Source organism: Anser brachyrhynchus (assembly GCF_964034855.1).
Source record: "Anser brachyrhynchus genome assembly, chromosome: 18".
NCBI lineage: Eukaryota > Metazoa > Chordata > Aves > Anseriformes > Anatidae > Anser > Anser brachyrhynchus.
In genome coordinates this window covers 7,776,452-7,787,666 of record NC_137711.1, presented here as the reverse complement: position 1 = coordinate 7,787,666, position 11,215 = coordinate 7,776,452, and the positions used below count along the sequence as shown (strand labels likewise).

General features: G+C 60.1%; 2 protein-coding genes across 2 annotated transcripts; both read left to right on the top strand.

Annotated features, from left to right (window-relative positions):
• The first annotated feature begins 190 nt into the window (after positions 1-190).
• Positions 191-4,807, top strand: MRPL38 (mitochondrial ribosomal protein L38). Its single transcript, XM_080560865.1, has 9 exons — positions 191-346; positions 569-748; positions 1,313-1,435; positions 1,511-1,719; positions 2,066-2,138; positions 2,766-2,811; positions 3,137-3,295; positions 3,695-3,831; positions 4,177-4,807. The coding sequence occupies exons 1-9, from the start codon at positions 289-291 to the stop codon at positions 4,311-4,313; spliced, it is 1,122 nt and encodes a 373-aa protein (XP_080416991.1). The 5' UTR covers positions 191-288; the 3' UTR covers positions 4,314-4,807.
• A 149-nt stretch (positions 4,808-4,956) lies between these two features.
• TRIM65 (tripartite motif containing 65) lies at positions 4,957-10,691 on the top strand. Its single transcript, XM_080560862.1, has 6 exons — positions 4,957-7,288; positions 7,713-7,808; positions 7,882-8,118; positions 8,264-8,435; positions 8,714-8,794; positions 9,734-10,691. Exons 1-6 carry the CDS (start codon positions 6,851-6,853, stop codon positions 10,264-10,266), a joined length of 1,557 nt encoding a protein of 518 aa, XP_080416988.1. The 5' UTR covers positions 4,957-6,850; the 3' UTR covers positions 10,267-10,691.
• Positions 10,692-11,215: the final 524 nt, after the last annotated feature.

The window sequence follows — 11,215 nt, the reverse complement described above, 5'->3', positions numbered from 1 at the left end:
CTGAAGTCCTTTCCCACAGCAAGTCAGGCCTCGGTCCCTCAGGGTTTTTTTCTTTTTTGGCCTCGTGGCTAACGTGAGGGGAAGGAGGGGGGTGGTCCCTGGGGCTTGGGGCTGGACCCCGGGGGGACCCCAGCGCTGAGGGGAGGGGAGAAAGTTGGAGGCAGGCGCCGCGCGGGGCAGCCCCGTTGCTATGGCAACGGGCGGGGGGGGCCTTGCGCGGCGGGCCCCGCGCGGCGCAGCCGTGGTTGCCGTGGCAACGGGGCCCTTCCCCTGAGGGCGGCGCGCATCATGGCGGCGCCCCTGCTGAGCGCGGCCCTGCGGGGAGCCCGGGCCTTCGGCACCGCCGGTGAGACGGGCACGGGCACGGGGCTGGGGGCGGCCTCGGGGCACGGTGTCCCCGGGGGGGGCCGCGGGCAGGCCCGGGGGGGCGGGTCCGGGAGGGCGGGGGGGGGGCAGCATGCGGCCTGCTGCGGCCCCGGGGCCTCCCTGCGGCCCCTCGCCCCTCCTCGGGCTCTGTTCCTAAGGCTCTGTTCCTAAAGCTCTGTTCCTAAAGCTTTTCCTTCTTCAGCTGCTCTCTGCAGGTGGGCGGCCCCGCTGGGCCCGATGCCGAACGAGCAGATCGATGTCGGCAACTTGGAGGCGCTGGAGAAGTACCGCAGCTTCACTCGGTACTTCAGGCAGGCGGAGAAGGAGGGCAGGAAGGCCCGGTGGTGGAAGACCTACCGGCAGTACGCCAGCCCCGAGCCAGGTACTCGCGGGAAGGGCTCCACTGAAGGTGAAAGTCAGGGGTGCTGTCTGTTTTTGGGGCCGTGGTGGGTTGGCCCCAAAAGCAGGTCTGTGAAGATGTGATGAAATGTCTTGGTATGAGGTTGGCCTTTTTGTAGAGCACGGATATTTTCAGGGAGGTAGGTAACCGTTTCCTAGAAGGAGAGAGGCTGGACAGGACCTGCTGAAACACATGGAATGGAGGAGGGAAGGGACTTCTTGAAAGCCCAATAGTATCCAAGAAAGCAAACCAAAAAACAGCCCTTTAAGCCACGTGCAGCAAGTAATGTAGTTGGGGTGGGCTGCTGAGGACCCCAGACCTGCTCGCCAGCTGGCAAACTCCAGGATCTGGGCATGCAAGGAACTGGGCAGGAGGAGAAAGCAGAAGTGTGGAGGTGCAGAGGGAGGACAAGAGGTGGTGGAATCAAGCGACTGACAGCTGCAGTTTTGTGCCTCTTTCTTCCACTTTCTGAGCATATTGCGGGGTGCTTTTGGGGGTGGGTATTCAGATTTTTCACACACGTGATTTTTTCACCCCTCTTCAAAGAGCCAAAGACTGACATCGGCCTGCCACATGGGAAGCTGTTGAAGGAACGTAAGGAAAGAAAAAAGATCCTGAAGCAGAACCACCAAAATGCCGAGATGGAAAGAGCAGCACGGCTCCGGACTGGTCTGTGCCCCGCTGCTCCCCGACCCAGCTTCTCCCTCTCCCAGCAGCTCCTGCAGCGTTTCTCTCTCTCTGCAGTACTCATCCCCCTCGACGAGGTCAGAGCGGAGTGGGAGAAGACCAGCGGCCCGTTCCACAGGCAGCGCCTGGCAGAATATTATGGGATATTCCGCGACTTGTTCCAGAAGGGCACCTTCACCCCCTGGGTTAGCCTGAGAGTGGAGTACAGCCAGGAAGATGAGCACCTCGTGCCGGTGTACTACGGGAACATGGTGACTCCGACAGAGGTGTGCGAGGGGTGTGGGAACAACCCTGGCCCCGTGGGAAGCCTGTTTCTTTCTGTCAGGTGCTTCTGATTGGCACCGTCCTTTCTGGAAGGGTTCTTTTATGAGGCTATTTCTTCTGGGGTGAAGGAAATAAGGTTTTTGGATGGGATAAAGACAGAGGCGTGCAATGAGATCGTTGTCTATCGACAGGCTGATGGCTCTTAACACTCGTGGGGCTCTCCAGGTGGAGCTGGGTTACTCTGGCATGACCGTGCCCATGACAAATTCACGTTCTTTGGGTTAGAAATCGTGACCTGATCTTAATGGAACCTGTTCTCCAAATGATTTCCATTGTCTGTATGTTTAGGCTTCCAGTCCCCCTGAAGTGTCATACGAGGCAGATAAAGGCTCCCTCTGGACTTTGTTGCTCACAAATCCAGGTGAGTTCAAGGTTCTTAAAAAGGTGTTTAAATTGGGTTGTAGCACTCTGCTTTTGTTTAGCTCCTGTTTCTTCTGGCTGCGCAGTCAGAGATGATGTGACAGCTGCTAAGCAGGGGCTGTCCCCTAAGCTCCAGGTGCAGAAAACCACTTCAAAGACTGGAAAGGAATTAGAATTTCCTTGCTTTGAGGGACTACACGCTCAGAGAAACCACAGGAGTTCTGTTTTCTGAGTGTTTCTGTGCCCTTCTGTCACTTGTGAGACAATAAACGGACGTTTGCAGGGCACTGAGTGTTACCTCAGTGGGTTGCCTGCACAGGAGGGTTTGTAGCCTCCCCACGCCTAGCAGCTGAGAGATGGGACAGTGATGCAGCAGCGCTTAGGTCATGGTATGGAGCAGGCAGTTCCCTGACTCCAGTCATTTGTTTACCCCCAAACTCTCCTCTTCCTTGGCAGTCTGTCCAGGGAGGTAGGTTAGCTGGCGCTGGGAAGCCAGGGCACGGTGAAGTGAAGCAACTGACCCAACGCCACCTGAGAGGTCCTTTTCGTGAGGATCCGGGCGTTGTCACTTTGGGGTTGACGCAGACGTGGAGTTGTCACTAAGGTGTCTTCGTGTGTGTGTTTGCAGATGGACATTTAAGAGAGACTGACGCGGAGTACCTCCACTGGCTGGTGTGAGTATTGGCATCAGAGCTGCTTCTTGCAGCTTGGCGTCGTGTTTTTGTGGTCCTTGACTTTCCCTGATGCTCCTGCCATTAGCTTCTTTAACCCGCTGTTCTGGGTCCTGCTGAAAATGCAGTAGTTCCAGACGTTACTGCTGTTTGGCGTTCAAATCGCAGGATGTGATTTTTTTTCCAGTGAAATCAGCCCGAGCTATCTATTCACTTGTCAGTCACATCAGTGCGTGGCTCGGGGTGACCTGTAATCCGGGATGAAACTGCTGGTCATAAAGGAGAAGAACGAATGGGTATTTAATGAATTAAATTTGTTTGTGTCCAGGACAAACATCCCAGGCAACGACATCAAGGCAGGCAAGGAGATCTGCCACTACTTGCCCCCCTTCCCCGCCATGGGAACTGGCTACCATCGCTTCGTCTTCCTCCTCTTCAAGCAAGAACGCCCCATAGATTTCAGCGAGGACGTTCGGCCGACGCCGTGGTAATTCGGGCTTCCGCTGGGCAGTTTCACTCTTCCTTTGGCCGAGCTGTTATCGCTTGGTATGACCACGTGCTTAGTGCTGCTGTAGCAGAGCAATTCCTCCCAGCCCGCGGGGTTGTTCTGAGCTGCTTTGACCTCGTGTGCCACCTGAAGCCCCAACCCCAGCCCTGCAAGCACCGCGGGGTCCCGTTGCTTTAAACCAGGCTGTTAAGAAAGCGGCTCGCCCTGCCTAGGGCGGAGGTTTGTGCAGAGCTGGAGAAGCTCGGAGGTTTTCCTTTGGTGACTGCCTTTTGCACGTTTATTGTGCAGTCTCTGGGATGATGTAGGGAAGTTGTGAGCTGTCAGGGTGCTGCAGGAAGCAAGCTTCACCTCAGCTCTCGTGCTCGTGTCTCGTTCCAGCCACAGCCTCAAGATGCGCACCTTTAGCACGTTTGACTTCTACAGGAAGCACGAGGACAGCATGACCCCAGCGGGGCTGGCGTTCTTCCAGTGTCAGTGGGACAGCTCCGTTACTTGGGTCTTCCATCAGCTTCTCAGTAAGAGATGCAGCGGGGGGGAGCGCTGCACGGGGCCGGTCAGGGGCTGGGGTGTGCCCCTGCGCGTGTCACACGCCATCGGTGGATGAGCTCTCGCTGTAAGCTCTCGCTTGGTTCTGGCTGTCAGAGCTCTGTTACCCGGTATTACTGAGCCATCTTCCTCCAGACTGACAGTAGGCTGAGGGAACAACCTCTGAAAGGCCATTTTGAAGGAGCATTTTAAAATAACGTCAAGAGAGCCTTCACCGGGGCTTGCTTGAGCAGCCCTGGTCTCGTATCTCACGGGGAGGGCGTGGGGTTTGAGGCTGAGCCGTCTCACTGACGGTCTGCGCGGTCCCTTTGCAGATATGAGAGAGCCCGTGTTCGAATTCGTGCGGCCGCCCGTTTACCATCCTCCGCAGGTCAAGTTCCCGCGCCACCAGCCTCTGAGGTACCTGGACAGGTACCGGGACACCGAGGAGCCCACCTACGGCATTTACTAGCCGCCTCGTCGCCCCGGTGCCCGCTGCAAGCAGGCCCGGCAGGTGGGGCTGCTGCCTTCACACAGCTCCGTGGGCCGGAGAAGTCTGCGCCTCTAGAGGGAGACAACAAAATCCCGGTCCCTCGGCTCCGAGTTCCTCTTTGCCGGCACCGCTGGGAAGCGTGCAGCTGAGGGCAACGGGCAGTCGGTGCTGGCAGCCGCATGGGAAAAAGGCTATTTAAGAGCACGATGAAAATAAATCCGGGCTGCAGTCTTGCTACTGGTTCTGTAGCGGGGCTGATGAGGAGCAGAGGCAGAACAGAGTCTCCCAGAAGTGTCCCGCCTGGCTTCTCTGGAAGGATCACGGTTCTCCTTTTGCCTGTTTATGAAAAATAAGGTTAAACCAACCTGCATCTCCTTCCCTTATCGGTGCTGCGGTTCAGGACTGTGCCAGCTTTCATTTCAGCAGTCCTGTGGAAGAGACGAGTCTGATTAAACACGCCCTGAGCAATGGTGGTGGCGCTGTCCTGTCTTTACTGGGAAGAGCTCGGTGTGCCAGCCAGCCGCTGCGGAGCTGGGGAGCTCAGCGGGGCGCAGCAGGGAAGCGCAGCCCTTCCCCTGCCCTGGGTCTCCTTCGGATCTCCTTCCCTTCTCGGGTGCTGTGGGGAGGGAAGAGTGCGACGCGCAGGTGGTAAACACGTACGAGGGAGACGTTTTGGAAGATAATCTCTCCTGACAGCTACCCAAGCGCCTGGACCTCGGTCTCCTTCCCCTCGCACAGACAGCCCACGCCTGCTGTGGATAAACGATTAAATGCAGAGCTGGCGGGGCTGGGGCAGACGTGGTGGTGGCCTGGCACCCTGCCGCAGCCTGTGCTGTACCCAGGCTGCAGACAGTGCTTTCTGCTCTGCTTTTTCTTTCTTTTTTTTTCTTTCTGCTTTCTTTCTGCTTTCTTTTTTTTTTTTCTCTTCTGCTTTCCTAGGAGTTGGACTCGATGATCCTTATGGGCCCCTTCCAACGCAGGATATTCTGTTATTCTATGGTTCTGTGCTCTGCCTCGTAACGCCCTTAGTACAACCCCGTTCTCATGTTTTAAATAACCCCACCCAAAAATCAGCATGTTCCTGCCATTGCGGCTGCCTGTTGCCAGCTCCCAGTAAGTTTATCTGAGGTTCCTCTCTTCCTAAAACCCTCCAGCAAGCAGAAGAGCTTGTGCAGAAGCACCCGCCCTCTGCCATTGCTCAGGACTCTGTCCTGAAGGGTTCTGTGGTCTGGTTTAAGCAGAGGTGGATGAGCTGGTGGGGTGCAACGGGGGTGCTGGTCTCGCGCAGTCCCAGGCAGAAAAAGGTCGCGTTGTGCTCCTCTCTCGGCTTTTAATACTTGGCCAGAACTTGATGCAGCCAAAATAAATGTTTTGGAAGCTGCTGCCTGTCGTGGCTGAAGGTGTGCTGCGGGGTGCAGCAAATTGTGACAGACCCCGAGTCCCTGCAGCCTGGGGTGCTGACTCCGAGCTCGCCCACGGTATGGAAGGGGCTCTGCCCTGCTGCCGGCTGGCAGTGAGAGCCCCGGCTGCAGCAGGTGAATGCAAAGCCACGGCGTATGCAGAGGTTGCAAAACTGTTGCAGGTTAGGGCTGGCCTGCCGATGTTTTGCAGGCTGGGAGTGTGCACACAGCAATAATACGCCCACGAGGGCAAGTAGATAAGGCTTGGACTGGAAGGCAGGGAGATCTACCGTGAAACTGAGCTGTAAAAAACAAGGTGGAGGGGCGAGGTGCATGGCAGCGCAGTCACCTCCAGGCAGCAGACCCCAGCAGCTGCCTGAGCTGGGGCTGATCGCCCCGATGAAATCTTTGTTGTGTTTTGGGGCACAGACCCGCCGATGTGCACCCAGGTGTCGGAAGGAGCAGGCCAGGAGTGTCCGGCTCTAAGGAGCGGTGGCTGCACGCGGCGGCACAAGCCAACAGCAGGAGCTGGATGAGATGGAAAGACGCAAGGCTGGGATGTGGCACAGCCCTTGTCACCGCAGAGGGAGGGGACAAGGGGCTGCAGCAGCCGTGAGCACCCCTACCTGCCACTTCACAGGGCGGCAGGTGCCAGCAGTGCTGTGCCGAGGTCTCCCTGTCAGGCACAACTCCTGCGCTGCTCAGGGACCGGGCTCTGGCAAAGGTGAGGATGCCAGGAAGCTCCCTCAAAGGGAAAAAAAAAAAAAAGTGAAATCAAATAATACAGAATAACGTGTATCCGTGGGAATACACTCACTCCTGCACGCCTTGCTTTGGATCCTGTTAGCCTCTGGCACACATCTCCCCGCGCTGTCACCGTGGCACTTCCTCCTCCCGCAGCGCCCTGCTGCACTTTGCGTCCTGCTGGTCCCCGGGGGAGCGGGTGGCAGAGCCCGAGGGGCGAGCGGGCACCCGCTGGGTGTCCCTTTAAGGGTACGCCTGGCTCGGAGCCCTGACCCGCCTCTGAGCTCGGCGTCACCCAGCTCTTCCTCCTTCCCCAGCGGGGTTTCTGTTTCCCCGGCTTCTTTCCCTCGCTGCCCCGATCCCCGGGACGAGATGGCTCTGTCCGTCTCGCCGAATCTGGCGGAGAAGCTGGTGTGCTCCATCTGCCTGGAGCTCTTCACCGTGCCCGTCACCTTGCCCTGCGGCCACAACTTCTGCGAGCGCTGCATCGGCGACCACAAGAGCAAGCAGGAGCAGGCGGCCGCCGGGGCCAAGCGGGGCTACCCGTGCCCCGAGTGCCGCTGGAGCTGCGAGCCGCAGCTGGAGCTGAAGAAGAACGTGACCCTGGGCAGCTTGGTGGAGCTGGCGCGGGAGGGCAAGGCGTGGGTGCAGCGGTGCGAGGCGGCCCACGGCGGGCTGTGCCCGCGGCACGGGCGCCCGCTGGAGCTGTACTGCGAGGAGGAGCAGCGGTGCATCTGCTGCGTCTGCACCGTGCAGCAGTGCCAGCGGCACCGGCGGGCGCTCTTCGAGGACGAGCACTCCAGGAAGCAGGTGGGAAATCGGGGTGGTGGGAGGCGAGCGGGGTGCGTGGTGCAGCATCCTCCGCTGCTGACCCCAAAGCCAGGGCTGCGATGTATCACCGCGCACTGAGCTGTGCCCGGCCTCAGCTGAACTGCCACGGGCCCTGGAGGTGCCACCAGCACCCAGCGGCTCCCCCAGGCGCCGGGGGCTGTTGGAGTGGCAGAGAGCTGGGTGAACCCAGCAGCACAAGTTAAACATCACTAACATTTGTGACCCCCCCCTCCCCGATCTAGAGGAAACAACCCTAAAGACACAAAACAAAGCAAAACCACTTTGTGCCTCCCCCCCGCTTCCCAAGCCTCGTCCTTCCCTGTGAGCCTTGTCCTGGAGGCTCCTGGGGGCAAAGCGAGCAGCAGCGCGCTCTGCTACGGGGTGTTGGTGCTCCCCTTTGCAGGCCCTTCTGGAAAAGTCCCTGAAAGAAGCCCAGGAGGAGTCGGAGAAGATCGAGCGGGCGTTGCAGGAGCTGGAGGAGCGAACGCAGAGCATCAAGGTGACGCTGTGACCGCCTCGGCGCTGGAGCCACGGGTGGGAGCGCGCTGGGTCTCACCGGTCTTCCTCGCCAGGACTCCTCCGAGGGGCTCAGATCGGTGATCCTGAGCAAATTCACCCACCTGGAGAAAGGCCTGGAGGCTTTCCGGTGTCAGATGGTGGCCAAGGTCGAGCAAGAGCTGGAGGCGGCGCTGGGGCGCGTGGAGGAGGACTCCAGCACCCTGAAGAATCACCTGGACGCCCTCAGACAGCACCAGGAGCAGGCACGGCACCTGCTGGCCTGCACCACGGACCACAGGACCTTCCTCGAGGTACTGTCCCGCTCCTTGCCCCGTAACACTGGCCGTAGACGTTTTGGGGGCACCCATCGGGGAGACGCGGGGTGTGTGCGCGCAGGTTTGGGAGCTGCTTCTCCTCCCCAGGCTGGTGCCCGGGTGTCTGTGTGTCCGTCTGCAGGAATTCCCCCTGCTCCCGGCCTGGGAGAGCCTGGCGGTGCCGCCCCCGGTGCAGTTCGACGCGGCCGGTGTGGTGGAGCCCGTCAGCGAGATCCTCGCCGGCATCTCCCGGCTCCTGCTGGAGGATTTGCCCGACGCCGTGGCCCCCAAAGCCCCCGACCCCGTTGTCCCAGGTAAGCTCTCTGCTTACGGGGCCACCCCACAGGGCTCCACGTCACCCGGGTCAGCGTCACCATGCTGGGCAGGGGGTCGGGATGGGAGCACGCGGCTGCTTTCCAGCAGATGGGCATCAAGGGGACAGGAGGGGCTGGGGGGCTCCCCTGTGTGTCCCCTCCTTGCTGGCAGCGCACGTGCCACCTCTCAGGCCTGGACACGATCGATTTCCTCCTCCTCCTCCCATCCAAGGGACGAGTTTTTGGGTGGCGTCACTCAGCGTCCCCGTCCCCCACAGGCCCGGTGCAGCCCAAGGGGACAGAGATGAAGGCGGCGACCCCTCTCCCCAAGTGCCAGATCCGAGCTGAGCTTCTGAAGGGTGAGGAGCATGGGGGGGGGGGGGGGCACTGTGGGACTGGGAAGGGGTTCGTTAGGGGGACAGCAGCACCGGGACTGACTTTCCTATAAAAATGGGGGCTGCCACTGCCTGGCATTGGGTCGGTCACTGCAGATCGTGCCCTAGATCTCCTGGCCCGCATGTCCAGCTGCACCCTTCCCTTCCCCTCCCTGGGCTGAAACCGCTCTGATTCCTTAGGGACCATTTCCTAAATGCTCCTTCTCCCATCTCCTTGCTGAAAAAAGGAGGGATGGAGTATTTGGGGCTCTTTGCTCAGGTCACACTCTTCCCAGGAAGGCAATTGGTGCACACGGGACCTATAAGGATTCCTTCCATCAAGTCCCACAGGCTGTTCTCAGTGTTATTAATAGAAAAAAGCAAACAAACAGAAAAAACTTATTTATTAGCAGCAGACCTAAGCCCAGAATAGGCAGCTGGGCCAGGTTGCTGTGGGGTGCTGGGGCTGGCAAGTGCCAGGAGGAGTTACCACCACCTGATGAGAGTAACTCCCTGCAGTTCCATATTTGCTCACCACCCACCTGGTTCCCCACCTCCACCTCCACCCACACTCCTATTTTTTACTCTTAAAATCGAGCACCTCGTCTCCAAAATTACCCCTGAGCCACCACACGCTCGCTAGGTGCTGCTGGGTTTCTGCTTTCCCCCCGGGGGCCGTGTAAAGCGCGGCATCCTCCTGCCCCCCCCCAGCTATTTCTGGGCTCTGGTTCCGCTCCTCGTAGCCGGGGGGCAGGCAGGTATCGCCCCCACCTCCCTCCTCTTCTCCTCTGAGCCAGCTGCGCGTTGTTCCCCTCTAGTTTTGGGCAGCCCTATGTAGCTTAAACCGCTCCAGCTGGCGCAAGCCTGGAGGTGTTAAGGTGGGACCGAGCATTTCGGCCCCATCCACGCCATCGCTCTCCCCAGACCACCGCAACCTCACCTTCGATCCCGACACGGCCAACAAGTACCTGGAGCTGTCGAAGGGCCACCGGCGAGCCAAGCACGGCACCGGCGCCGCGGGCGGGTGGCAGGAGCGGGGCAGCCCCTTCGAGCCCTGGCAGGTGCTGTGCGCGCAGGGCTACGGGCAGGGCTGCCACTACTGGGAGGTGACCACCTCCAGCCACTCCGTCATCCTGGGGGTGACGTACCGCGGCCTCCCCCGGCAGCAGCCGCCGGGCCACAAGTTCAGCATCGGGCTGGACGGGGGCTCGTGGGGGCTGCAGGTGCGGGAGGACGGCTACCTGGCCTGGCACAAGGGCCGGGAGGAGAAAATCCAGCAGCGGCTCTACGCCGAGCTGGGGGTCCGCCTGGATTACGGCCGGGGGCTGCTCTCCTTCTACGGGCTCGGGGAGGAGACGCAGCTCATCCACTGCTTCCACGCCGTCTTCACCGAGCCGCTCTACCCCGTCTTCTGGCTGTGCGAGGGCCGCACCATCACGCTGGGCCGCAGGGACTGAGCCCCAGCCGGCCCCCCGAGCACCGTACCCGGGGCAGGATGGAGTACGGTGACTTTAATGAGAGCCCGAGAGGCCAGGCATCCAAATCAGCCCCGATTTGCATACGCAAATAGCCCAATGGTGACACATGACAGGGAGAAGATGCACTGGTAACGGTGATGCCCTTGCAGCGGGATGAAAGCCCCGCTCGCTGTGCAGGGGTGCAAGGCCGTACTCCTCCTCTTCCTCCCCTCCTGGCAAAAGCCCCCAGGCCTGGAGATTTGGGGTGGGGGGACCCAGGTGCTGCAGGCAGGCTGGTGCAGGTCCCCAGCCCCCCCTATGTCCCTTTGCTGCTCTCGGAGGTGGCAGAGCCACTTTTTGGGGCACTATGCTGCAGCTGCTCTTTGTAAGACGCCGCTTTCCCCAATAAAGTGCTGGTTTTCTACTGGTTTGACCTCGATACTGGTGGGAGCTGCGGGACCAAGCGGTGCTGGCAGGGCTGAGCTGGGCACCCCTGCTCCCACATCCTGACGGGGCCAGCAGCAGGAAGCAGCCCCTTCGAGGCGGCAGAAACAGGAGGTGCTTTATTTACCGCAGCGCTGCGATAAGGAAACCTGGTTTCCTACAGCTCTGCCCCGAGGTTGATCCAGCACCAAAGAAAACCCGAAGCTTTGAAGCTTTTCCAAGGGTGAGAGCGCAGCTCCGGTATTTCCCCAGGGATGCTGGTGAGGAGTGACTGGGTGAAACCGGGCACCGGGTTCAAAGGCGCTGGGGCCGCGCATGGCAAGGAGCCAGCTCACCTGGATTCCTGCGGGGAGAAGAGGCCTGGAGGAGGAATCGCCACCTTCGGGGGCAGACGGGGCTCGCTGCGCTCCCTCCGTCACCCTGCACCTCCCAGCCCCGTCCTTGGGTCAGCTGGCGTGGACCTGGGAGCTTATCCAAGATGAAAAATGGCCTCGGGGGGGGGGGG

What these genes read in the sequence shown, in the direction of transcription:
- MRPL38 (XM_080560865.1), top strand. Translation starts at nt 289, where the DNA reads ATGGCGGCGCCCCTGCTGAGCGCGGCCCTGCGGGGAGCCCGGGCCTTC. An exon ending in GTACGCCAGCCCCGAGCCAG is followed by an intron (nt 749 to 1,312) that starts GTACTCGCGGGA and finishes CCCTCTTCAAAG; the next exon opens with AGCCAAAGACTGACATCGGC. An exon ending in TTTGTTGCTCACAAATCCAG is followed by an intron (nt 2,139 to 2,765) that starts GTGAGTTCAAGG and finishes GTGTGTTTGCAG; the next exon opens with ATGGACATTTAAGAGAGACT.
- TRIM65 (XM_080560862.1), top strand. Translation starts at nt 6,851, where the DNA reads ATGGCTCTGTCCGTCTCGCCGAATCTGGCGGAGAAGCTGGTGTGCTCC. An exon ending in AGCGAACGCAGAGCATCAAG is followed by an intron (nt 7,809 to 7,881) that starts GTGACGCTGTGA and finishes CTTCCTCGCCAG; the next exon opens with GACTCCTCCGAGGGGCTCAG. An exon ending in CCGAGCTGAGCTTCTGAAGG is followed by an intron (nt 8,795 to 9,733) that starts GTGAGGAGCATG and finishes CGCTCTCCCCAG; the next exon opens with ACCACCGCAACCTCACCTTC.